The sequence below is a fragment of the Eublepharis macularius genome, chromosome 4 (genome assembly GCF_028583425.1).
Source record: "Eublepharis macularius isolate TG4126 chromosome 4, MPM_Emac_v1.0, whole genome shotgun sequence".
In the NCBI taxonomy this organism is placed as follows: domain Eukaryota; kingdom Metazoa; phylum Chordata; class Lepidosauria; order Squamata; family Eublepharidae; genus Eublepharis; species Eublepharis macularius.
Window position 1 is genome coordinate 88,823,900 of NC_072793.1, and position 27,422 is coordinate 88,851,321.

General features: G+C 39.7%; 1 protein-coding gene across 2 annotated transcripts in view; it reads right to left on the reverse strand.

Annotated features, from left to right (window-relative positions):
- CLINT1 (clathrin interactor 1) overlaps positions 1-27,422 on the reverse strand; it is a 96,410-nt gene that overhangs the window by 39,290 nt on the left and 29,698 nt on the right. For both annotated transcript variants that reach the window (XM_054978353.1, XM_054978352.1), the window contains exons 2-6: positions 8,301-8,405; positions 7,594-7,690; positions 5,951-6,059; positions 4,954-5,118; positions 585-762 (exon numbers count right to left, since the gene is read on the reverse strand). In XM_054978353.1, the coding sequence (XP_054834328.1) occupies positions 585-762; positions 4,954-5,118; positions 5,951-6,059; positions 7,594-7,690; positions 8,301-8,405 (654 nt within the window). The remainder of the gene's footprint in view (positions 1-584; positions 763-4,953; positions 5,119-5,950; positions 6,060-7,593; positions 7,691-8,300; positions 8,406-27,422) is intronic.

Sequence of the window (27,422 nt, forward strand, 5' to 3'; positions counted from 1 at the left end):
TGCACCTGCACAGTTCAATCCCAGCTCTGAAACTGCAGAGTCGTGATGACTTTACCGGCTTCTATCAGACACGAAGCTTGAACTGAACCAATAGATAGACTAGAACAAGTCAGTTTCTTCACTGGGGCCACCAGAGAATGTGCGTATACAGGGAGACACTGATTTTGCCCATTTACAGGGTGACGCCTGCAGAAGGTGTCATATCATCCTATAGGATTGGATCCAGAATAACTTTTCCAAAGGCGGAACGGTACTTCCCTGCCTCCCTCCTTCCACAGCAGCCCACTGATTTCCATGAAATGCTGTGCCAGGGGGATAGGGGGCCCTGAGGAATGACATGAATGAGAGCTATAGCAGGAAAAGGGAACCAGTGGAAACTGCCAATTTAGCTGTATCTAACCCATAATCACAGCCATACAAATTCTTAGAAACACCAGTTGTTTACAAGTTAGGTCTAGAATGCTAAATTACCAGTAGTATGTTGTTTTTTTAAATAAAGGAGAACCAGTTAAAAGCTAAAAATCAGATGGAGCGAGGTTGAGAAAGAGAGACCCTATGCAAAAACAAGCAGTTTGAGGAAGTACCTGCATCTTTCAGGAGAATCCTCTCTGTCTTTCCTTCGGAACTTGCTGATGGTATCATCAATTGTGCTTCCAATTTTGTCACTCAGCTCTCCTAGTTTATCACTGAATGGAAACCCTGTTTTGCTTTTATCCCATTCTTCATCCCACTTTGACTTGGGCTCAGCGTCATATCTTTCACCTATATAATACACACATTGTAAAGTTTGGAGGAGACAGAGAAACAAGGATTAATACTGAACTACCATCAAATCTTATTAACACTTTTGCCCCTACTACATGCCTTCTATAGTTTTCAAGGTAAACTAGAAGGAACTTGGGGGGGGGGCTTAGTCAACATAATCATAATAAGGCTTTACATGGTGATACCAATCATTAATTGGCATTCAAAAGATATTGTTTTATGAAGATATTACTTTAATTAACAGCATTGTATATCAGAATATAGGTAGGCAGTGTTGTAAGAACAGTGCAATTCCAAGTAGCAAAGACATTAGTGACATGAGAAATAATTATATAATATGATATGCCACTCCTAGCCATAATGACAAGACTAGGAAGCCTTTCAGAAAACTGAATGTTTCAAAAACTCATGAATACCAGAGGAGGTCCTACCAACTGTGTAAGGCAAGTGTGAAAACAGACGGCAATATCTGTAGTCTCAATTACCAACTTAAGAAGCTCTTGAAAAACCATTAAAGAAAATGCAACAGTTTATCCCCTCATCAGCTAGTTAGGGCTCCTTAATTTCTCAACTTGCTATCATCACCCCAAATTAGCCATATAAACAAAAGTTGTTTCACAAATGCAGAGAACCAAGAACTACAAAAGGCTGAGGACTGCAAACAGAAGGTGTCAGCTTTAAATATCTTGTTAATTGCTTCAGCCTGAATTTTATAAAGTAACTCACATTAATTTAGGTCTCTAAGGTTATTTTTAAGCTATCACAAGAAATAATTTACATTTTAGATTTAAAACCATACAATAAGGATTTCAAGAGTTCCCAAAGAAAACTGTTTTTGCTTGTCAAAATCTATAAACCTAAGAAAATCTCGCAGATGCCCAAATACAAATTAAGCATCTCAATGCAATCTTTCATTTTTTGTGCTGAGGGTTGTTATCCGAACCACAGTATTTCACTACAGGACGGTACATTTCTCCATTGACACACAATTTCAAGGTGGCTGTGGAGATACAGATTGCTACCTGTGTGGTGGAAGAATGAGAGACAAATGGGAACTGTGAGGAACCAGGTGTCTACATAGGGGCAGATGTGATGCAACCTTTGCCATGCAGAGTGCATTTTTTGCTGTTTGTTCATATAAATTATATTTGTGCTTCTTTTCAAGCTACTTTGGATTACCAGTGAGGAGAAAAGAGGAATATTTAAATAGATAAATGAACTTCAAGACAACTTTTGGGGCAGCTGAGAGACTAAGGGCAAGCACTTTGCACTGGTAATAGGTATCTCCCACTATAAAACATAGAACACAATGTTGTAGAAATGTAGTGAGGCATCTCTGAAACAGAAGCAAAGCAAACCCAGAGTGTTAGATATGGGAAAGTCAGTAGTACTCATTTGTCCTCAACAGGTCTTGCCAGATCAAGCTCATCTCCTATGACCATGACAGGCTTACTGCATCGTGGAAATGCTGCTGATGCAATTTATCTGGATTTCAGTAAAACTTTTGACAAGGTTCCTCATGATGTTCTGATGGGCAAACTAGAGGGTTGTGGTCTGGACTCCAGGATGGTTAGATGGATAAGAAACTGGCTGGATAACCACACCCAAAGAGTAATTGTCAGTGGCATCACATCTGATCGGAGGCAGGTATCCAGTAAAGTGCCACAAGGCTCAATATTTTTATAAATGATCTAGATGAGGGTGTGACAGGATTACTATTAAATGTGCAGATGACACCAAACTGGAAGGAGTAGCAAACACCCTTGAATATAGAGACAGAATTCAATGAGATCTGAACACACTGGAAAAGTGGGCAGATTTGAGTAAGATGCGATTTAACCTGGGTAAGTGCCAGGTTCTCCTCCTGGGTAACAAAAATGCAAAGCCTGCATACTGGATGAAGGATACACTTCTGGGGAGCAGTGTGTGTGAACAAGATCTTGGGATACAGGTGGATGGGAAATGAAGTATGTGCACTGTGATGCAGTAGAAAAAAAAAGGCGAATGCAATATTGGGGTGTATCAAGAAAAACATAACATCCAAATCACTGGATATCCTTGTCCCACTATATATTGCATTGGTCAGGCCCCACCTGAAGCATTGTTCTGGAGGCCTCATTTCAAAAAGGATGTAGACAAATTGGAATGGAGAGCAACCAGGAATATCAGAGGCCTGGAGACCAAACCCTAGGAGGAAAGACTGAGAGACCTGGGAATGTTCAGTTTGGAGAAGAGGAGGTTGAGCGGAGACATGACTGCTCTCTTTAAGGATTTAAAAGACTATCACTTAGAGAAGGAAGGGGCTGTTTCTGTTGGTAAAGGAGGATAGGACAGGAAACAATGGGTTTAAACTACAGGAGAGAAGGTACTGCTGGACATTAGGAAAACCTTTTCACATTAAAAGTAATTCAACAGTGCCTAGAGATGTGGCGAGTTCCTCCTTCACTGGCTGTCTTCAAGGAGTGGCTCAACAAATACTTGTCGGGGATGCTTTAGGCTGTTCCTGCATTGGACAGAGTAGGACTAAGGCCCCTTCCAACTCTATGATACTATTAATTTCTGTGGTCAGATATATCTGTTGAACTCTATGACATAAGAATGAGACTAGGATGAAGACTTCCATCTTTGGAACAGAAGTACTGAGAGGAGAACCCTAGAGCCTTCTCCCTGCCTAGGTGAGTGGCAGGCAGGCTCTGCTGCCACCCCCCTTGCCTGCTGATCAGCTGGGCAGGGAGAAAGCAGCGGTTTGCCCACCTTCTCCCTGCCCAGCTGTATACCCCAGGAATGTGTGACCAAAGCATGTAACCAGGGTTTTGCTGACACAAGATGTCTGTATAGAAGTTTAGTAGGGAAGATTGTGTGAAAGTAGGAGAGAACCCCAAAATCAAAGCATCTTTAAAAAGGTGGACAAGTTAAGCTCCTATGCAAGTTCAGCATCAGTACGCTATACATTATCCTTCTCAGGACAAGAATTGCCATAGTTTCATGTAAGAACACTATCTTCAACCTTAAGAGTTTTAAATGACAAAGTCAGTCATGAAGTGGGGGTAAAAGCTATCCAGTGAGAGAGTTGATTGAAGCAGAAAATGTTGTAATAATGGGTGATTTCAACTACTCTCACACCAACGAAAAAGTATGCCCCAAATCATACCATAGAGATGAGATTTTTAGATATCATAAATGACTGTGTGATGGAACACTTGAGTCACAGAGCTGATTAGAGGATTAGCAACCGTCAACTTGGTTGAGAGTAGAATCTGAAACCTCATGTGAGATGCAGATATTCCAAGTGACCACAATGGCATTAAGTTCAGCACTGACACGAGTGGAAAGTTGCCTTAAAAGGCTAACATAATAATATTTGATTTAAAAAAGAAAAAAATATTCAAAAATAAGGGCACTAGTCAGAAGGAAGGTAAAAGGAAGAGGGTTCATAAAATTATGCCAAGATTTTGTCTCCTTCAGGCGGGCCTGTAAGATGGAGATGTTCCGCCAGGTGTATGATTGAGGCCATCAGGGTTTCCAACAAATGAGCCTCTGTCCCAGTCTCCTCTATATCTGTAGGGAGTATTGACCATCTACCCCCCCCAAATATGAGCAGCCACGCATGGTTAAGCTGCACCTCCACCTCCATCAGATGTTATAAGGTTTTTATACGGTGAGCAGGTGTTTTATTAGAAAGCTGTGTTAATTTATTGTGATTTTATTTTCTATATTTTATCTTCTGTTGTAACCCGCCCTGAGCCCGCTTGCGGGGAGGGCGTGATATTATTGTTATTATTATCATTATCATCATCATTAACAACAACAACAACAACAACATGCATGGGATGGGAAAAGTGGATAGTCTTTCTTTCTTCTCTTCCACAGTACTACAACTAAGGGTGTCCAATGAAGCTGATGGGTAATAAATTCAGAATAGACAGAAGGAAGTATTTCTTCTCAATGAATAATCAAATTGTAGTATTTACTGAAGTAATCCTTTTCTAATCCAGTGAATGTTTCTGAAGGTCACAGACTAAGTTCATTTCTCCACCTTGTTTGGATAAGTGAAGAGTTACTGTATTTAAGTTATAGCACTGAAAATATTTTAAAACATTTACATTTATTTCTTACAGCATACCCAGAGAACCAAGGTAACATAACAAGATACTAATTTTAATTCCCTTTCCATGGCACTGTACTTACTATATCTGAATCCTCCAACACTGTCTGAAGAAACCCCAATATATTTATCTTTGTTTTTCTTTGCCTTTTTCCTCTCTTCACGAAGCCTATCATCATCCTGGGCAAATTCTACCATTTCTTTCACCTTCTGACGAATATTTATACCTTGGTCTTTGCCATTCTCATCTGTATAAATGCACAGAAAAAGGAAGAAGTTTGGAAGTACCAGTTTTAAGCATTAGCATTAGGTGCTAACAAAAACTGAGATGCAAAAGAAATACAGATTTTATGGCATTCCAAAGCAACGATCTATAATGAAAGAATTTTTACAACCAAATTTCCATCTTAAGTTAAGTGACAACATTTGAGCATTTCAATTTAAGGTTTTATTTTAAAATTTCAATAAATGATCCTTACAAAACACACTTTCTACCAGTTCTAACTCATTTAAACAAGCTTTTTTGCTTTTAGTTTTCTAGGATCAGGGTTTTTTTTGTAAATGCTAGTTGTTAGATGACTGTGCTCCTTTAAATTTTTATTTGTATCCTGTCAGCTAGAGTGTACTGCAAACTAAAATTTGCTTCACTTCCCCAAGCCTCTTTCTTATTCAGAACACACACTGGCCCTGCTGCCTTTGCACTGTAAATATTATTTGGTGGGAGGAAAAAAATCCCCAGCTTCAAACAGATGTGTATGTTTTGGAGCTCTAACCTTTTCTTCCCATATGATTAAAGCTATTCCTTTACACACACCACAGGGGACCAGTCTCTAGTGCATATTTTAATATAAACCCGAACACTCATGTTGTGTTGGTTCTGTTGTTATTAGCCAGTCTTTTCTGCAAGTTCTTGTCTTCACTAATTAATACTCTAGGGCCCTACGTCTTGCATTCTGCACTCTTCACACAACCGGCAACAGTCACATTCTAATTAGAGCAGGGAAGCTTCTAAGCTGGTTCAGGTGACTGACAACTCCAACTACTGTTTTAATTTGCTTAAAAGATTTTTCTATCGCTCACCTACAAAGTGGTAATTTTCCAGGGATCGCAAATCATAAATGTGTTCTCTGGCACTTGTAACAACACGCTCTGATCCATTCCTTATGAGGTAAGATAGGAGCAGCAGAGACTATAAAAATACAAAGCACCTTATGATTGCATGAACAAAAGCCATCAGTATTTTTTTCCAACTGTAATAAAATTAGTAAATAGTTGCAGAATGCGTTCATACTAAGCAAGCCAACTATAAGCATGCAGTGTCTTACAGAAAGAACCTCTAATATTATAGTGCAAAAATGTAAAACTGTATTTTATCACAAAAACAAAAAAAGTAGAACATTAAATCATAAGTAATTTGCCTTAAGGATAACTGTTCTCCAGAAGGGGGAAAATTATGGTTAAGGCAATTTTAAAAAAAACTGAACTCTACAGAATGAAACAATTTTCTTTTGTGTCTCTCTTTTGGCAATTGCCTTATTCCCTAGTGTTTTTCCATTTAAAAGCAATTTTTATAGCAATTTATCTATGTAGCTTTCTGCAGGAAGTGTGTTGATGTACAAAATTCAGTATTTTCAGGTAAATTTGAGCAAACTTCAAAACAAAAATAAGTTGATAAATATTTTAATTTTATGAACTTCCTGAAACTTCCAGGATCCCCCCCACACACTGTTGTCATATCTGAAGCAATCATTCTGACATCAAGAGAAACATGTTTGTAAATTGCAACAAACTGAAAGTTGACAGATAATTCCAGGCATCCTCAAGAACATTACATAATATGCACAACAGCATTAAAAATAATTTACATTATGATTCAAGGAAAACAATCATTGTAACACAAAATCTAAATCAAATACCTAACAAAAGTGGTAACCTTGCCTTAGCAGTATTTTGTTGAGTAGACATTTTAAAACTAAAAACCATTTCAACGTTATAAGACATAGAAAAAGTATTGTGCTGCATATGCTTCATTTTACTGGGCGGGGGGGGGGGGGGGAGGGAGGAAACAGGAACAAAAGAAAACATTTTGTCCTAAATATATTATTCAAACACTCATGCATATCCATGTGTAAGGCAAGGAACTGATTGTCTACTTTCTCTCCATACATATCAGATATAGAATTAATAATAATGTGTGTAGTGAGAGGAAGAAAACAAAGCAGGAAATACTTCAGTGTTAATATATTTTCAGTTTCCAAATGGGTTCAAAATGGAATCTTTACTTTTTTAAAAGATGTTTTAAAAGGAAAATAAGAAATCGCTCAATGGTACACTAGTGCTAAGACTGCTTGCTTGTTTCAAAACGATCAAACTATTGATGATTGCCTCTTTGGCATTTTATGCTGCAATAAAATTGTTACTCAAAGGTATTCAATTAAGGGCATAACAAACAAACACTTCTTGATTTTTCAACACAGGCTTCTTTTCTTTAAAAGAGTACACAAAGAAATCAAGCCAGTATTAACTGCCTACAGAGGATCTGGAAATCTCCAACGTTTAGCATGGATTTTTTTTAGTTAAAGAAAGGACAAACTGAAATCAATTGTGATAAGACACGACAAAATAAACACCATTGTGTTTGTTCTTCAAAGTGCACCATCTAAAAGAAAATGAAACCTTTACAAAGCTCATAAAATCACTTATTCACAAATCTGCAAACACACCTTATATACTCTCCGCCAGTTTTTTTTGTTATCTTTTAGCATTCGTGTCCAAAGCATGTTCATAAGTTCAGGAAACTGTTCATACATAAAAGTAGCCCTAAAAATAAAGCACAGAAAAAGGAAAAATTATCTTCACAGAGATGTTTTCAGCAAAGGCCTGCTAGGACCTGCATTTGACAGCAGATGGCACACTCGCTCTAAATTAGAGTCATTATCCAATGAAGAGCTACTAACATTTGTACCAAATACTTTGTATACACAATTACTTACTGGATTAGCAATGCTGATAAATTTTATGCCCTAAACAATAAAATAATGAAAAAGGAGCCTCTTGTTATTTTAAGCCATTATGCCATTCACTGGGCCTTTCTGTGAAAGCCATTGTATTTAAGGAGCCCAAACTTCTTAATTTTCTATTTCTGAAAAATACTTTGCAAGAAACTGGCTCAAGGGAACCTTCTGTGCAAAAAATTATAATTCATCATGGAAACAGTTTTAATAAACAGTTCCTTGTGGCTATCAGTCATATGTGGCAGTGAGCCTTAGACAGTTACCACCCTTTTTTCTGCACCTCATCTATGTATCTTCTTCTGAGGTGATGAAGCAGGAAAAAATGTGTGTGTGTGTGAGTGAGTGAGTGAAGAAGAAATATATATTTCTGCATAAAGATGCACCTTTCTTCATTGCTGAGTCAAATTATCACTTACTTGGCAATCTCTCCCATGAGCTGCCCTGAAGGTCCCCATGGATCATCATTGGTTGCTTCTCGAACCTTAGACTCGATTTCTGAATAATTCATAACAACATTGGTGCTGCAAAAAACAGAATTAAATGCACGCACAAAGATTAGCATCAAAACTGAGAAACACATGAAAACTTAATAATGATGCTAGTGGATGCCTTAATGAGATACCTCTACAGGGTGGGAAAGAAAACATCTTTAGTGAAAAAGCTACCCTGAGGATACTCTTCAACACATTTAAGTATCTTTAAGAAGGTTTTACTATTCCATTAGCCTTCCAGAATACAGATCAGAGAGCAGGAATTACATTAGACCTGGAACCAGTCCAGTAAAAAATGGCTTTTGGTCAAATTAAAAGTGAAACTGAAGTTTTAAAGATGATAGCATTCCCAGCCACAACTACTTTGTTTTAAAATATACATGCTATACTTAAACAGAAACCTGGTGGCATTTTAAACAATAGCACACTTCTTCAAATGCAATGCTATATATACATATTGACCAGAGGATATAGAGCTTAATCACATGAAAGGTACATGAACTTTTTCAAACCATCCTATTATGAAAAATAAATTTCCCTCATGCAGCAGATAAGAAAATAATTGTGCAGATTGAAGAGAAGCTTAAGGTCACAAGCAAAATGGTTTTCAACAAGAGACCTATGGCCTTGTGCCTACTGATGCCCAATGAAAATATTAAAAGATCTATACATTTAAGATCACCTGCAATACAAGGGAAAAGGTTTTACCGTCAGCCATAATGAAGTATCAGACTGGCTACTTAATATGCCTATAATGTTGTCAAATACCCCTAGGGGAGGCAAATTCATCCCTAAAGTATGTAATGATGGTCTGGAAATGAATTCATATACTAAAAAATTGCTGGGCTGGCTCAAAACTGGAATATGCTTTTACATAAACTTGCTACCAAGGGGATAGCAATTCTCCACTCTTCAAATACACTGAATGTGTGCGTGTACATATGCATGTTCTGTATCCCTTACAAAAAGCTATGCAACATTGCATATTCAGGTCTTCGTACAGGCTCTGCAAACATGTACCTGTTACAGACATGTATTGGTTAGGAAAGGAGTTTCTATATAGCCAATATGCAGAACTATAGAAAAGGTTTCCCAATATGAAAGAACATGCTGAAGATGATATTTCCCAGCTGTTCCTATCCACAGCCCCCTTGCTTGCTGTAACACTTTTGTTGCATGATTGTAAATAAAGTCTCTTGCATTTGATCTGCTTTGGATGCCACAGAGATAATCCACACTTATGCTATCCTTAATCAATCCCTTGGTTTTCTTGGAGCAAAATCTAGTCTTTTTTGTCCAAGTATGTAAACAAGATGCTTGAAGGCATGCACTTCTGTTCCTAACCATTGTTCATCTTGGCCGACTGAATACTTCTGAAAGAGGCAGAATCCTCTCTTGTAAGATCAGAAAAGTAAAGCATTCATCTAATGCTGACTGGTCAGTCCAATAAAGAAACTTTTGCTATCAATTTTGAAACTACAACTAGTCTATCTTAAATTCAAAGAGGGAAAGCTGTTCAAAAACTCTAGGCAAAATTGCCAGACTCCAGATTTCCCCATTCTCCCCCTTATAAACACATAGGGGGCTGTGGCACCAGACATTTCTTGATTTCTGGATCCATCACAGTCATAATTCAGGCTATCCTTCACATACTCCTTGGTAGGCCGGGTATATTATCAGCATCTAGAAAATAAGGAACTTCCACACCTCTCAGCAACTTTTGATGTCTCTTAATTCAATTTCTATTTTGCTGCTTGGCATCTGTTAAGATATGGAGTGGTATATTTAATTTCCTTTTTAAATAATTTTCAGTGATTGAAAAAAAAGGCAAGGCAGAAAAAATGGTGGCATGGTCCCATAAATTTCTCAAAGTGAGTTCACGCCTGCTTTGGATGGGATCTCTCCCCCACCCCCCACTTCCATGGTGCTATTTCTGTAAGCAGCCCTAACTCGGAATGCCCGTGCGTGAGAGAACTGTAGAGGATTATGGCTTATATCTGGTACAACAGACTGAAAACAGGATTATCAAGAGTGATTCAATGATGCTGTGGGGGGAAGGGGATCCACAGACTTTAGAAAGTTTGTTGCCCATAAGTACTCCTGGGTCTTTTCTTAAAATCCCTATAAATATGAATTGACAAATTCCTGGGTGCCAGATCTCAATGGTGCTTAGAAATGTCATTGTGGTACCTGGTATTAGACAAGCGCAAATTCTTCACCTAGTTGTCTCCGTTTGGTTACAACTACTTGAGACAGCTCTTGGTCCCTTCATTTATACCTCACTGTTGTCCACAAAGTAAAAACAAAATGAAACATTTATACTGCATTGATACACTTGAAGTAATGAAACCTGGTGCCCTGAAGAGGTACATTTCTTGAGAATTCTTTCATTGGGATCCCATGCATATTTTTAAATTAACGCCTGGGCCTTCCTTGATTTTTTAAAAAATCATTTCTGGAGTACTTCGAAATGAGTAAGGTTGTTCAGAGAAAGTCTCTTAATTCTTTTTACTCAGTTTCTGCCTGAAAGCCAACAATCCTTTTCTTTTCCTCTTTTTAGGAATTTGGAGTCAGTTTCTAATCAATTCTTTTTTGATCAAAAAGAAATTTAAAGTGAGGCGGGGCAAGAAGGGAGGTTCTGCAAATTTTCAGAATTTCACTCTATAGATCAGTGATGGCGAACCTTTTTGAGCCTGAGTGCCCAAACTGCAACACAAAACCAACTTATTTATTTCAAAGTTCCAACACTGCAATTAAACCTGAATACTGAGGTTTTAAGAAAAAACAACTCATAGTTGTCCGAACTAATTAACATCTCTCTCTCTCTCTCTCTCTCTCTCTCTCAGGAGCCTCGAATGAAAGTAAAGCAAGTTAAATCAAAGCAGTTTGCCCTTCTTCACACCAGCAGCCCTACTTGCAAGCTCTCTCTCTCTCTCTCTCTCTCTCTCACTCACTCACTCACGAGCCACGACTGAAAGTAAAGACTGAAAGTAAAGCAAGTTAAATCAAAGCAGCTTACTCTTCTTTAGAAAGCCAGCCCCAGCAGCCCGGCTACTGCCTCTGCTTCCTGCTGCTAAAGAGACGGGCAGCAGGGAGGCAGCCTTGAGGAAAAGGAATCACGTGGGCAGGGCCAAAACCCATGTGATCTCTGCTCAGAGCTACTGGAACGCCGTTCCAAGCATTCCCCCTCCAAATGAGCCCTGGACCTAGCGATCGGCGACTTGGCTCGCGTGCCCACAGAGAGGGCTCTGCGTGCCAGCTGTGGCACGCGTGCCATAGGTTCGCCATCGCTGCTGTAGATGCTCTGAGGGGGAAGTGTCTTCTAAAGCCTTCCTATCTTCCTGCAAGAATACCACCTGGAGTGTATAATATAAAACAACTGCCAAGGCTGAAGTTACAAAAGGGCATCTTGATTTCTCTTCAAAGAGGAATACTGCTCTTAAAAGAGAAAAAGAAGAGTAAGAGGAATCAATGGCTATATTTTAAAAAGTGCATTTTGGAAAAGAAATTCCTCACCCCACAACTCGAAAAATGAGTTCAACTTTTTGTTGCAATCATGACAGGCAAGGTTAGACTATATTTATTAACATACCACATTAAAGCATTAAAAGACCACAAGAAACTAAAGAGGTTTATTTATTAACCTCTTTTATATGCTGCCTTTCTCCACAACGTGGCTTACATAATTCTCTTCTTCATTTTATTTTCGCAACAACGCTGTGAAGCAGGTTAGCTTGGCAATTTGTCTGACCCAAGATCAACAGCAAGTTTCCATGGCAGAGGGGGAATTCAAACCTGGGTCTCCTAGATCTTAGTCTCGTCTAACTGCTACAACACACTGGCTCTATACCTTGAATTGAACCTTGTAGCAAATTAGAAGCCACTTCTATGGTAATAATTAGTATTTTATTAACCTGATCCAGGCCAGGTGAAGGGGTGGGTGAGCATTGCCTCATGCTCTGCTCCTGATCCAGGCCGGGTGAAGGAGGCAGGCACTGTCACCTTCTCCTCACCTGATCCCGACCAGGTGAAGAGGTGGGCATTTCCTCCTGCTCTACTTCTGATCCCAGCTGGGTGAAGGGGGCAGACATTGCCACCAATGTTCCCTCTAAGCTGTGCCATGTTGTGAGCCAAAAATTTACTTCATGAGCTGAAACAATAACTTGGATTAAAGTTGTGAGCGCGCCTCCTTTTTTTAAAAAAATGTATTTCAGTCTACAAACAAACAAACAAACAAACAAACAAACAAACAAACAAACAAACAAACAAACAAATTTGTATTGCCTCTCACTTAAAACAACAGTCATTCATACATGGTTGTGTATTGTGTTCTCTCCCTCTTGCACCCAGTAATATTGTAGGTGACTAAGTTCAGTGGTGTAAATGCTGCAGAGGTTCAGGCCGCTGTCCTGTAGTTAGAGTGCACAGACCTTTGCCCACCCCAACAATTCTTTTCACAAACACCTTTGTTTCACCTGTGGTTACAATTCCAAATCACAACTTTGTAAGGTTGACATTCAAAGATACCATAGCTGATATATTCAAATATGTGTGTTTGTGAGAGAGCAAGAGAGCAAGAGATTCAATGCAGCTGAGTGAAACAGCTGAAGCCTATTCATACACTGCCACAATTTTGCTAAAGAGAAGCACTGCATGGCATAGGGACATGGCTGAAGATGATGGAACAATAATTAAAGGACTGAAATTGTCAATAATAACCACATTGGAAGCAAGCCATGTTGGTATGGAAGTTGTCATGACTTGGAATATTTCATGCTGTAGGTGGTAGTGAGCCAGATCTCAGAAGATAAGCAAGGCCAGCCTTGGTTATTAATTGGATGGGAGACCGCCAGTGAAGACCAGGGTGGCAGAAACAGGCAATGGCAAAACCATCTCTGTTAGTCTTTTGCCATGAAAACCCCACAAGGGGTTGCCATAAGTCAACTCTGACTTGAGGGCACTCTCCACCACTCCACCACCAGCACCAGGTTTTGTCTATAGGACATGCTTCTCTAAGTTGATACGCTTGACATCTGAACCACCAACAGGCTGCTGTTTCCATTGGTGGAAGGAGAAAACTAAATTTAAAATTGCATGTTGGTCTGATTTATCAAGGACAGTCATATATTCCTGACAACTGCAAGTTGTGCAAGGAAAACCCTTCAGTAAAATGCCCAGGATCTCCTTGGCTTAGGTTCTTTTGTATTTCAGCCCTGATAACTACCCTCACAGATACCATTAAATTTCCATTGTTTTAAATGGTATAATTTGCTTTTTAACTACAAATAGGAATGAAAATAATTGTAATAACATGTAACACTTAAATGTAATAACATTTACACCTAACATGTAAAATGTCTTTGGGGGAATGGTAACATTATAATGAAACACACTTACATTGACATAGCTTTGTCTCACTGCCCCTGCCTCCTCCAGCTCCCAGTACAGGGACAGAGAGGCTGCCTGGTGGGCTCCGCGAAGAGGCCACGTGGGTGCCCCGCCCCCGCAGCCTCCTCCAGTTCCCAGCATCAGGATGGAGGGCGCGGCAAAGAGGCCGCGCAAGCGCCCACTTGCCATCGCCTCCCCCACTAGAGCTCCCAAACGGACTGAGAGGCTGTTTCACAGGCAAGCAAAGAGGCCATATGGGCACTCGCCTGCCGCCGCCTCTTCCAGCTCCCAGTGCTGAGACGGAGGGCGGGCACGGCAAAGAGGCCAAGCGAGCGTCTGCTCGCCGCCTCCTCCTCCAGCTCCCAGCACCGGGATGGAGAGGCTGCTTGGCGGGCCGGCAAAGAGGCCATGTGGGCACCCGCCTGCAGCCGCCGCCTCCTCCAGCTCCCTGTGCTGGGATGGAGAGATCCTACAGTGGGTGCGGTGGAGAAGCTGCACGGGTGGTCGCCCATTGCTGCCTCCTCTAGCTCCTGGCACTGAGACAAAGGGACCCTGTGGCGGATGCGGCAAAGAGGCTGTGTGAGAGCGTAATCACCCCCACCGCCTCCTCCGCCTCCTCCAGCTCTCGGTGCTGGGATTGAAGAACAGCACAGTGGACTTGGAGGGGAGGTCATTTGGCTGCCCACCCACCATCACCTCCTTCTCTGGCTTCCAGCACAAGGACTGAGAGGCCAGAAAGGGAATTCCTCAGCGCCAGGGCCAGAGTCACACCAAGCTCTCGGGAAGGTGGGGCCCAGGGCAACCCTGCGTGCGCTGGGCTTCTTCTTCTCTGCGCTAAGTTATAAAAATTCATGCGCCATAGCGCACCAGCGCAGGTTAACGGGAACGGTGATTGCCACCTGCTCCGCACCTGATCCCACCTGGGTGATAGCGAGGTGTGGGCATTGCCACCTGCTCTTCTCCTGATCTCAGCCGTGTGAAGGGGGGAGTGGACACTGCCATCTGCTTTGCTCCTGATCCGAGCTGGGTGAAAAGAGGATGGGCATTTCCACCTGCTCTGCTCCAGATCCCAGCTGGGTGATGGTGGGGGGCGAGCATTGCCACCTACTCCACTCCATATCCCAGCTGAGTAAAGGCGGGCATTGCCACCTGCTCCGCGCCTCATCCCAGCTGGGTGAAGGCAGGGAGCAGGCACTGCCACCTGCTTCATTCTTGATCCCATTACCAAAATAGAAATCCAAGGTCCGGGGAAAGATATATAGCAACTATTGTATATAAATAATTTTTATAAGTGTAAAATGTTCAAGTGCAAAATACAATAATAAATAGTAATTTTCAACAATTAATAGGGAATATTCCAATACAAAAATATATTTCTATCTGAGAATCTTCTTTAGTGCAAGCAGCGGCCAGGAATTCCAAACACAATAGTCCATCCACACCCTAAATAAATACTTGTTTCTGTTCTCTTGTAGGTGCATGGACACAAGGTCCTCCCAGCTGGGTGAAGGTAGAGGGTGGGCATTGTCACCTGATCCACTCCTGATCCCAGATGAGTGAAGGTGGGGGATGGGTATTACTTAACAAAGACAAAGGAAGTATGCCAATATGTACAAATACAATTATATTACTTATACAGCACTAATGGCTACTCAATACATCAACAGTCAGTCCAGTACACATGTATGAAGAGAGAAGAAAGTCCCAATACAATATCCAGAATAAATCTCCCAGGCTTTGCTCACGACGCCAAACGATGACGGTGCCAGCCAATTCCAGGGTGAGCTGGATGGTGGCATCCAAGATTGCTGAAGGGAAAGGTGGCAACGAGCTACACCGGTTTTATTCCTTTCCGCTCATTTCAGAGGGGGTCCTTCGTCAGGCCACCAATATCCTACAATATTATAAGACATTGAGAACCAGCCCATTTGTGGTAGTCCCAATATTCCCATTTAACAATCCATACTCACAATTAATCAGGCAAATTCGTGTCAGTAGTCATATACAAAACAATTTTGTCAATTTCCATGTAAGGGTGAAGGGGAAAAAACGCCTATAGTCAGTTATATACCAAGGCTCATGGGTAATTACCATTTAACGATCAATTAAGGTCGTCTCGCACTAAAAGGGGTATGAATAATAAATATATTGCACTCTTATATAGCATTCTTATATACATTACACATGTTCAAATTCATCATTCATACCATCTCCAGGACGCTCAAGGAAAGGGGGGGGAATGGGGGGGAGAAGGGGGGGAAAAGGGGGGGGAGAAAAGGAAGGAGCCCCCGAAGGGGGGAGGAGTGGGGAGGAGGGGGAAGGAGGGGGAGGAGAAAGGAAGGGGGGGGAAGGGGGGGGAAGGGAGAGGAGGGAAGGGGAGAAGGGGAAAAGGGAGGGGAAAGGGGGAGTGCCGAAACTGTGTTTATTCCCGGCCAGAACGGAGAGAATTAATCTAGGCAATTTTCTTCAAGGCAGGGTATATGGAGGTCTGGCTGCTTCAACTGGGCTTCCCTCCACAGCAGTGCCCTCTGGTGGCGCACCATGGTAGGAAGTGAGGTCTTACATATGCTTAGCCTTTTATATAGTAGGATGAAGGCCTTTATAAGCCTGTAACATGTCTTTCCTGTAAAGTCCACCCAACAACCTCCATACTGAACACACACAATGCCAAATCTAACCCACTACTATTTGGCAGTAGTTGACAGGATCTCAGACAGAACCCTTCAACTTTACCAGCTACCTGATTCTTCTATTACAGATGCCAGGGATTGCAGCTAGAACCTCCCACTTTCAAAGCACGTGCTCTGCCACTAAGCTTGAGGAACAAACAGCTGAAAACAGTTTCCAGACAAAGGAACTTAATTTTGGCTATGACTTCAAGTCTGAGATATACATTCCACAAATGAAATCTGCCAATACCCTGCCTTTCCTGGTGAAGTATAGGAAGATGAGATAAGGCACTTTTATTCCAACAATCATTTTTGGATGCATTATGATTGATTTAAGGATGTTTATGACTATCTCAGGTCATATTTTATTTCTTGACTGCATTTTAGAAACTATTGTGTTGTTCTTTTAATATACTTTGTTAGCCACCTTGAGGGTAAAGTTTTAACAGATTTCTCTCTCTCTCTCTCTCTCTCTCTCAACTGCAAGAATCCTTGGAACCAGAAGTCTATATAGCAGCAATCAGAATTGTTTTATGGAAAGATCATCTCATCAAAACATAACTTGAAGTTAAGTTTGTATAATCCCTTTTTAAAATTCTACTTTTAAATTCTAATTCACATGGAACTAATTTTCAATACAGGCTTCAGAGGTTAAGTAGGTTTTCAGTGTGCTAGCTTTCTTTCTGAAATTTAAGTAATACTTGTTGATCAAACTGGGAAGGTTATTCTTTTACCACTTTTCCTCATGCTCTTGTTTAAGGGCTTAAGGAAATATTAAAAGATGCAGTAGTTCCTACATTTCTCCAGATTAAATACTCAAGACTGCAAGTTTTGTAGAGGAAAAAGCCACAAACATCCATTAATACATTCCCCACTGCTATCTGTTCAGTTAATAGCAATTAATTGTTCAGGAGTAAAATAATCCCTGAAGATGTTAAAGAAGAGATTGGAGAAAATTAATACAAAACACACATATTTTTGTTATGAACAGCATTCAGTAGAGCAACACACTCAAATCCTGAATCCATTCTGCTTATAAGAAAAATATTGTTCTCAGCACACAAGAGAAACGCTCATAAATTCCAAGAAAAGATCTAGCATTCCAGAACAAAATCCTTCAGCCACATTTAATTCAGCAACAAACGTAAACTTGCAAAAAGAGGTTGTGTAGCTTGGCTACATTCCAGGTCATTTAAAAATAACTATTTCTAAAAAGGTGGAAATAGAGTTTTATTCTTCCTTTCCCATGTTTTCTATGGCCCTTGTTCCATGCCCTACCCATGATGCCTATGACCTTTATAGCAGATTTTTTTTTTAATTCCAGATGTTAGGGGAAAAAGTGACTACTTTGACTGCCAAGATTTCCTGTGATTGATATAAATTTGATATCCAAGGACACTTTCAGACACCAGGGGGGGCTCTCTAGTTAGTTTATCCTGGGCCTCTTCCAAAGAATTCTGCTGAACCTGATGGACAAATTTCTTTGCAAATACACATGGACTACACAATAGCCAGATTGACAAATGGACTCTGAGCATTTTATACTTAAAAGCCTATTATAAACCAAGACATTATCTGGAAGTAACTAGCCTGCTTTTCCAAACCTCAGCAGTTAATATCTTTGCAAGTATTTTTAAAAAATGTCCAGATGAATAAAGCCAGACAAACCTTATTTCCAGCCATATTAATTTTTCAACAACAACGTGATCTTAAACAGAAGTAAAAAAACTGCAGCTATTACTATAAAAGAAGAAGACATTAAAACTATGTACAATTATAAATATTTTTCCATCTTTATAAAAGCAGCACTTTTTTGCAAAAAAAAACCAATATGGAAGCAAGATACCATAAAACTAAATTCACTGGTTAAGTTGCAACATGAGTGGCTTTCACATCATTTTTACATACCTCTAGATGACACACAAGCTCAGAAAGACCACAAAGAATAGGTGCTGAGTTTGTGGGCAGACCTCTTTGAACTAGGAATGTGCACCTAAATAAAATTTTGTATTTTCTGGATTCTGGTTTGGGGAATGGCACAAATACCACCATTCAGGTCCCCCAATACTCTTTTTGTATTCTGATTCCAGGGTTGTTGTTGTTGTTTTGAATCTCAAAATTTTGGGGGGTCCATCAATCCCTATGCAGAAATCTTTCCAGGAGGCTGGAGTGACTGTTTTTCAAGCAAATGACACCAAAATTGCAGGGAACCTAGTCCTGCCTTTCCACTATAGACTCCACAAGTTTCAAGCTGATTGGGTCATAGGTCTAATTCTACACACCCCTGAATAAGCTGCCCCCAGCCATCTTACTTGTTTCCATTTTTTCCTGTGGGAGAAAAATGCCAGACTTCCCAGGCCAAGAGCAACCATTGGCCAAAAGACTCCAAATGCAAACAGAACCAATAAGCACATCAAAATCAGCGTCAAAGCAAAGAATTTCAGCAGAACCTTGGGCCGATGAGGCAAACCCAGCATCATCAATATCAAGCCAGAGATTTCCAGCCAAACAACGTAAGTAAGGAACTCTGTTGCCAGCCCAACAGAACCAATTTCAAACTAGAGAATCCAAACCAAACCAACTTGACAAGCCAGTATCAAGACATGGTAAAAAGACTCTCACGCAAGCATGCCGTACAATGGAATGAAAACAGTCCTGGGAGCTTAAAATGCCAGACCCCATTATTCCCACAATTTTTCAGGATTTACTGTATCCAGAAAAATCCTGAATCTCATACAAATACTCAAATATATTGGTATTTTTGCATCAGAAATATTCAAACACACATCCATACTATTAACAAGAGTGCAGTTATATGACCCGTTTGGAACTTGCTTTGCTGCTTGCAGTATTAGTTGCAGTATTAGCAGGGTAGAACAGCCACTCTGGAGTAACCAACCTATTTCAAATATTACTAGGCAAAGAAAGACTATGGGGGAGAACATACAAGATACCACACTCAGATTTTCAACTAGTGCTCCTCATGGGCACCAATTTTTACCTAAATGTCTGGTTATTACTAGCAGACAAATTTATTTGACATTCAAAAGGTTCCTCGTTTTAGAAAGGATTACTATAGCTTGTCCAATAATCCAGCCTCAATTTGAAGTGGAAATGTTAAGAACTTTTTTCAAACCTCCCCCCCCCCCACCTCAGATTCTTTTTTCTAGAAAACACATTAGCATATGATAACCTCGAAAAGTATTCTTTAAAATCTATTTATTGTAGCTTGCTTAAATGTATCAGTTGCAACTGAGTCTCCCTTTTCTATTTTTAATATAATTTTGTGTAACCCCTGACCATGACACAAGCCATTGAAAGAAAATTGGTCCAAGCAACACCATGTCAACCCACCATGCCCAGCCCAGAACACCCTGGGTAATCATTTACTATCACTGAAATCATAAGTATAACTTGGAAAATAAAGGAGGAATCTACACACAGGAATCAATGTATATGGAAATAAAAACAAACAGGAGCCGTTTGGCACCTTAAGACTAAAATTTATTCTAGTATCAGCTTCTGTGAACTAGATCCCACATCTAGAGATAACAAAAGTTTTTTAGTATAAACGAATCAGAATATTCTCCAGCTTTAACAATGCTCAGCGTTGTTATGCGTACAAAAGAGAATTTTTAAAATCTCTTTGGACAATGATGGTTAACTGCTATATATGTATTATAGTGCATTCAGTGTTCAGTTCTATAGCACAAAGTCATACCAATGCTCAAGTTACCTTTAGTGACCATAGTCACTCCTGTACTTTTGAGAGGATACTATCATTGCAATCGAAAAGAGGCTTACATTCTCCAACACAACTGGATTGGAATTATGGTGTGTTAAAAAGTACTTCTAGACTTTTATAAACCAATCAGCTTGTCTTCAAAATCTTCTCATAAAGTACTCTTAAAACAAATGCTGAAGTAGAAGGTATCCTGCAGCTGAAAACAATCACATTAGTGCCATGGACAATTTTTAAAATAGTTTCCAGAGAGCAGAGTGGGGATGGGGAAGAGAATGATTTTAAATATTGTGAGGGGAAAGCTTGATAATGAAGCTTATGAATACTCATTGTTCTGGGTAACCGAGCCTTCCTCTGAAGATTCTTACACAAAACATATTTTCAAGTGTTTGCATATTGCAATTCCTAGTGTGGAACTCACAGCCCGTTCAAGATTTTGCAAAGAAAAGCGCACTACCAAAAACTCATCAATAGTAAGAAGTTGTGTTTCCAAAAAAGGCTATATGGAAGAGCTAATCTGTCAGACATCTACTGTGCAGTCTTCATATGTTGGAAAAAATACATTTTAAGCTTGGATTTAAATTGTATTTTTTGCTTCTCTAAAAACAATGAAATTATAATGCCTCTTAAAAATAATTTATTTTTAAATGCATTCTGAACACATTAAAGCCAATACTTTCAGTTTCTTAAATCATGACTATCCATCAAAGAGATTAAGTTTCTCTATGTAAAAATGAGCCATGTATCTATTTATTGTTGTGAGCATCCTGCTAAACACAGGTATCAGTAGCGAGCCATCCCAGCTCTTAAGATCTACGAGACTCTACACTGTATGACAGTAAGTCAATGAAAGAGTTCAAAGAAAGTAAAGAAAGGTAGCAATGAAAGCTGTCTCAGAACCTGTCATTTCATAATATAATAAAATCCATTCTTCAATCAATTCAGCTTGGAGATTAATACCATAAGACCAAATCCTGTTGAAGTATTCTTTGATGAAAGATGGTTCTGCACACTTTCAAAATGGAATAATGCTCATTTTGACAGATGTAAGTTCATCATGAATTCCAGATCGGCGTTATATACTGCATCAAAATATCCAAGAAAATAATGGTGGTATTAATGTTCAAGGCATATTCTGTAATTTCTTAAATTAGCTTTAAAAAGTATTTTTAAGTTCTCAGATGAAAAGGATTTAAACAAATCTGATCACTAAATACCCAGCAAGCATTTACACTCCATTTGACTAACAGCATCTGAACTTCGTACACACACCAAAACTGGTCATACCAGCCCAAAACAAATGTCATAAAAATCAAGAGAATTAAGCTGACATCTTCAACTTATCTCAATGCTCAAATTGAGATACACACACAGAATATAAAACTGGGCTATTGTTTTAAAATCAAGTTTGTCTGTGGCTTACTTTACTTTCACCCATCTTAATATGGCAATATATTACACGGCCAACAATACACACTGAGATCAGGAAAACAAGCTCTACCACACAGATTGCATTTATGGCAATGGTATTTTAAATAATAAATTATATTGTATCTCTCCACATTCACTTCTCAGTGCAATACATAGCTGTATATTTTTGGAACAGGAAAAAGGTTAATCTTGCAGTCCTTTTAACAGATTACTGTTTTTTTCCCCTTGCTATTGGGATAAGAAACTAACCCCAATTATAAATTTGTTTATCCTGCATTTAATATGTTCATAAGCAAGGATGGTATTGCTACCGTCTCCCCCAAGTTCTTGTGAACCAACTGAGTCTTTCCATATGCATTTATTATAAGCAGAATCACGAGAAACTTGGGCTCTCGAACCCTAACACTGTTCATGAGCCACTACAGGCCAGTAAAACATGCAAGAAACATAAACGTCTACAAAGAAGGAAACTTCTGTCATTCAGCTGTATTCCATCTACTATTAACCCAAGAGCCCATGACATCACTTGTTCCACAGACTCAGAATGAAATGATCAGTCATTCAGAAAAATTTATTTGACATTTACAGCCCCCTTTCCAGGATCATCAAGGCAGTTCGCATTCAAAAGATTAACAACAAAACACTAAAAATTGAATACAGGGCAAAGCCAAAAAAACAACAGTAGAACCAGCCCTAACAACCACAGCCACACAACAGCACAGAACCACAACCTGAAAAATTTTGCTGCACTATCCTTTCAAGAATGGGGAGCAAAAAGGTTTTTTACTAACAAACAAATTTTTAAAAGGTGATGCTTCTGAAACTGTAAGAGGGTCTAGTTCTGAAGAACTAGAAATAGAAGGCTTTGACAAAGAAGAAAGTCACATCAATCAAGTTTGGTCTCATAGTTCCTGAACCTGGTATGGAGGAATGAACACGAGATGACAAAAGAGGTATTCTAAAAACTCCCAGTCCCAGATATCAGCTGTGACAGATAACAGACATCTTACTTTAAAGAAACTGAGGAGGAGGCATCATAGCTCATTCACTGTGTGTGTGTGGGAGACACACACACACACACACACACACACACACACAGAGGGGTAATAGCAGCTAGGAACAACTAGACCAGCATCTGCTCACCCATCTCACTCAGGGTTAGGTTCCTGCTCTGGCAACCAGTACCCTGGAACAGCCCTTGGGGTACAGATAAATAAGCAGGCAGGAAGGCAAGCAGGAAGCCCACTTGATGATGTCAAAATAGAATCAGGCACAGCAAAAAGGCTGGAGCTGGCAGGGATAAATAAGCATAGAGCTAACCAAGTTCTTTTGTACACATTGGTATTTCAATCCATCATGCCCTGATGTAGCACATCCTAAGAAGATTCTCCTCTTATGGGGAGACAAGATTACAATGAAATTTATCCTTCCTTCAATTTATACCCTACTAAGTTTAAAACTGTCAATTAGCATAATATACATAACTAAGTTCCAGAGTGTATGGTAATGTGCTGTGATGAGAAGGCAACAATTGAGAGCCACTGTGATGCAGTGGCTAGAGCGACAGACTGGGATCTGGGCAACCCAAGTCTGATTCCCTGCCCTGCCAAGGGAGCTCACTGGCTGATCTTGGGCCAATCACATATACTCAGCCTAACCTACCTTGCAAGGTTTGTAGTGAGGGAAAAATGGAGGAGAGGGGAATGATGTAGGCTGCTCTGGGTCTCCAATGAGGAGAAAGACAGGGTATAAATGAAATAAAAAATAAATAAAAATTGAACTTCCGGCTGTTGGAACCAATTCTTGTGCAAGAAACTGTATGGGGAAAGTTTGCCTGTTCACACAGCCTGAAGTTATTTATGCAATTGTGGTTATATTTTCTCCAGATTGCTCAATTAACACAGAGTTTTCTTTTTGTGATTCTGCACACACATGGGGAAAAACCATAACCTGGTGCATGCATGAGGTGGCCTTCAGCAACATTGTGAAATCTCAAACCTGTATTTCAAAACCAGATTCTTCTTAACTGTACAAACTGCCTCCTAAATACTCCTCTTTTTGGCTAACACCTTGCTAAGAAATGCCGTCAATACCACAATTGCTCCAAAAATACCACAGCTATCTCTTCTGACCAACAATGCCACCTTCAGCATGCCACTATAAGACTTTTATTTCCATCTTTGGAAGAAAGTTTAATAATTTATGTGGCAGATGTGCAAGACAAACTGAACTCAAAGCGATAAGCCAAGAAAAACATCCTGATGTCTACATCTGAGTTATGACTTGGGGCAGGAAGGAACTATAAAAGCTATTTCCTGCTCCTCACAACTTTTGTGGTTAAAAAAGACCAAGAAAACAAGATAACCCATTAAGCAGACCCCCTTGTCCACGCTTTCAGAACAGCTGAAGACTGAGGACATAAGTTTTTTTCTGATTTGAGTATAACATGCTAGAAGTTAGCTGTTAAATTTAACTAAAGAGCTTCCCTTTCAAGCTGAATTTTCAGGTTATGAAGTCAATCTTTCAGTTCTTCCACATCTGTCAGAAAGGCCGAGAGAAGTCTGAAAGATTAAATATAACAGTGAGGTCCCTTTAATTAAAGCTGTTTTTTTTATCAGAGATCTTTTAAAAGGCCACAAAGGACTAGCTTCCTGTATTCCACGGGAGGAAGTTGCCTCCTGCTGGTGAAGTTTTAAAAGTTATTTGGTAGGGGGAAAAGTTTCAGATTGATCTTTCCTGTCCATTGTAACTCATTTTCACCAATGAATAGAGAATGAACACAGGACAAGAATATGAACTCTGTCCTTTTAACACTAACTCCTTTAATTCTTTTCCTTTCGAGCCTGTTTCTTCTCACTCACACTGTTTTTGCCAGTGTAACCTTTGTGCTGCATGAATTATAGTTCAAGGCACATCCATGTGAGCATTGTGCATTAGGTGAACCACTAACAAGTTTTTAAAGACAAGAAGCACAGGGACACCTCGGGGACTAACTGATTCATTGCAGCAGGACCTTTTCATAAGAAATGGCCTACAACGAGACCATGCTAACTTGCAAGAAAATGGGACAATGTTTTAAAGCGATGTGCACACTTCACTGTTGGCCTGGTGAAGGGGTTCTGATAAGAAAGGCCGTACCTTTGGCTAATTTTTAAGAGTCTATGCTAAAATAGCCTAATTTTGTGTCAAAAAGGCTTAATTCTTCAATTTATTTTATTAAAATTAATTCTGCAATTTGATTATATTATGCATTTTTCTTAATTTATCTAATCAATTTCAATCATTTAGTTTGCTTTGTATTATTTTGCATAATGTCTTTTTATGCTAATCATGACAGTGGCAGGAAACTATGCAGAACACTAAAACACTGCCCTTTGACTACTGGGGATCTTAATCAGGCATACTTTTGGCTTATTTTCAGCAGGCATCAACATTAGCACTTCCATACATACTTGCTAAAAGGAGAAACTCCAACTCTCTCTATTTTTATAAAGTTAGGACACTTAGGAAGCTGAATTCATACCCCCACTAAGGTTCTGTACAACGTTTCTTGCACAGACTGCAGAATAGATGCACAAGGATTTCATCACATCCACCTCTTTCTTGCACTTACTTGTTAGAACTGTCATCATGATCAGGTCATAATCAAAACACAAGCAACATACCCTAGTTTTCAGTATTAAAGTACAAGAAACAATAACTTTTGATATTTTAAAAGGAATTAAACACAAGACAATATGTGAAAATACCATGAAGAATGGATATCCATATGTGATAATCTAACATTTTTCTTCCCCAGAAAATCTTCAGGCATGGTGTTCCTCAAGGAATGGAGGGAACATGCTTTTTAAGATTGTACACTTTTAGCTAGATGTGTGGCATACAGGTAAAGGTAGTCCCCTGTGCAAGCACCAAGTCATTACTGACCCATGGGGGGACACTGCATCACGACGTTTTCTTGGCAGACTTTGTTACGGGTGGTTCGCAATTGCCTTCCCCAGTCATCTACACTTTACCCCCAGGAAACTGGGTACTCATTTTACCGACCTCAGAAGAATGGAAGGCTGAGTCAACCTTGAGCTGGCTACTTGAACCCAGCTTCCGCCAAGATCAATCTCAGGTCGTGAGCAGAGCTTGGGCTGCAGTACTGCAGCTTACCACTCTGCGCCATAGGGCTCTCTAGATGTGTGGCATATCTTAGCAAGAAAGGTAGACTATAAATAAATTAAGATGTGTGGCATCTTATAAGCTGCCTTTCTTGCTGAGGCTTGAGGCAGAAAAAGAAGACGTCCTCATATGGAACAAAGACTGCCTGTGGCCCAGTGCAAATGCAACAGTCTCAATCATGGCAAGCAAACTGGACCTACAGATACCTTTCCCCTTGGGCTCCAATTCCTCCACATTGCATTTGTCAAAGCTAACTATGGTGCAACATTATACCTGTATTAGCTAACAAGCTTGCAAATCACAGCTATGGTTACCAATGGTACTAAAGCACACAAACCTGATGAAGATGGGGAAGGAACTACACTGTGGTAATGTTCCAAACTCCCAATACAGTTAAGAGATCTGGAATATCATATTCTGCATCAAACCTGTACTGGAAAGCAATGCAAACAGCATGATCAAGATTCACCATCACAATCTGAGGAATTTGTCTTTTTAAAAACATTTAAAAGTTTTTGTAACATCCAGCTTGCTGAAGGCTCTATTCTAATAAACTCAAATTATGCATTATTTGGTAGGCTGTGTGTGTGTTGCGTAAAAGGCCATAAAGTCACATCTCATTTATGGCTACCCTGTAGGGTTCTCAGGCCAAAAAACATTGAGAGGAGGTTTGCCATAGCCTGTCTCAGGATGGTGACCATGGACTTTTCTTGGTAGTCTCCCATCCAAGTACTAACCAGGTCCAACCCTGCTTAGCTTCCAAAATCTGACAAGATCAGGCTAGCCCCAAAGATTGGGTTTGTCTTAATAAAAGCTATTATGGAAACTGTGTTCTGTTTTTACTATGAGACCACATGCTGCTAACAACTTCTGTCTTCCAGTTCAGATCATATCATGGAAACAGAAGACCCTCATCCTGCTGGCTGCTTCTCAGCAGAAAAGAGAAAGGCAAGATTATAGAAGCCCATATTAAAAATCAGTCTTAGGGAGGATTATACATATTCATGTTTTGGTCCTAGACTGTGGCCAGTACATGTACTACCACATCACATTTGGAGGAAGGGTTCTGTTCCAACAGGGATCTGTCAGACCTTTAGAAAATGATTCACGTTCTAATTTGGTGTTTTAGAAAAATAAAGATAAGCTTAGTTTTTGATTCAAATTCAACTGAACTTGCTTTATGTGTTTACTTTTAATTAACAGTCTGTGGGCATCCAGAACACAATATACAAAAAAACCCAGTGGGTTTTGCTTACAGATCATAATTAATAAAACATTCAAACTATTGTCACTTTTTACAAAAGTCTTGACTTTTGTGTGCAACATCTATCATATCCTGGAGCAATGTCAAGACTATTAATACTACAGCTCAGGAGCCACTGTTTGGTTTTATTGGGAGTAGAACAGCATTCGAGAACACCGTATTTGAACTCAGTTCAGCATTCCTTTTTCCTTTTGATTTTTGGCCTTTTGTAGAACATTCTATCACTACCTTTGTGTTGATGCTCTTTGCAACACACACATAAGCACTAGAACTTGATTATATGACCTGAGATGTATTTCTGGGGATGCACACTTCAGAACTAGGATACCAATACACACAGTATTTTAAAAGCAAAGTGTCCATCACAGAAGTCTGAAAAGTTCATA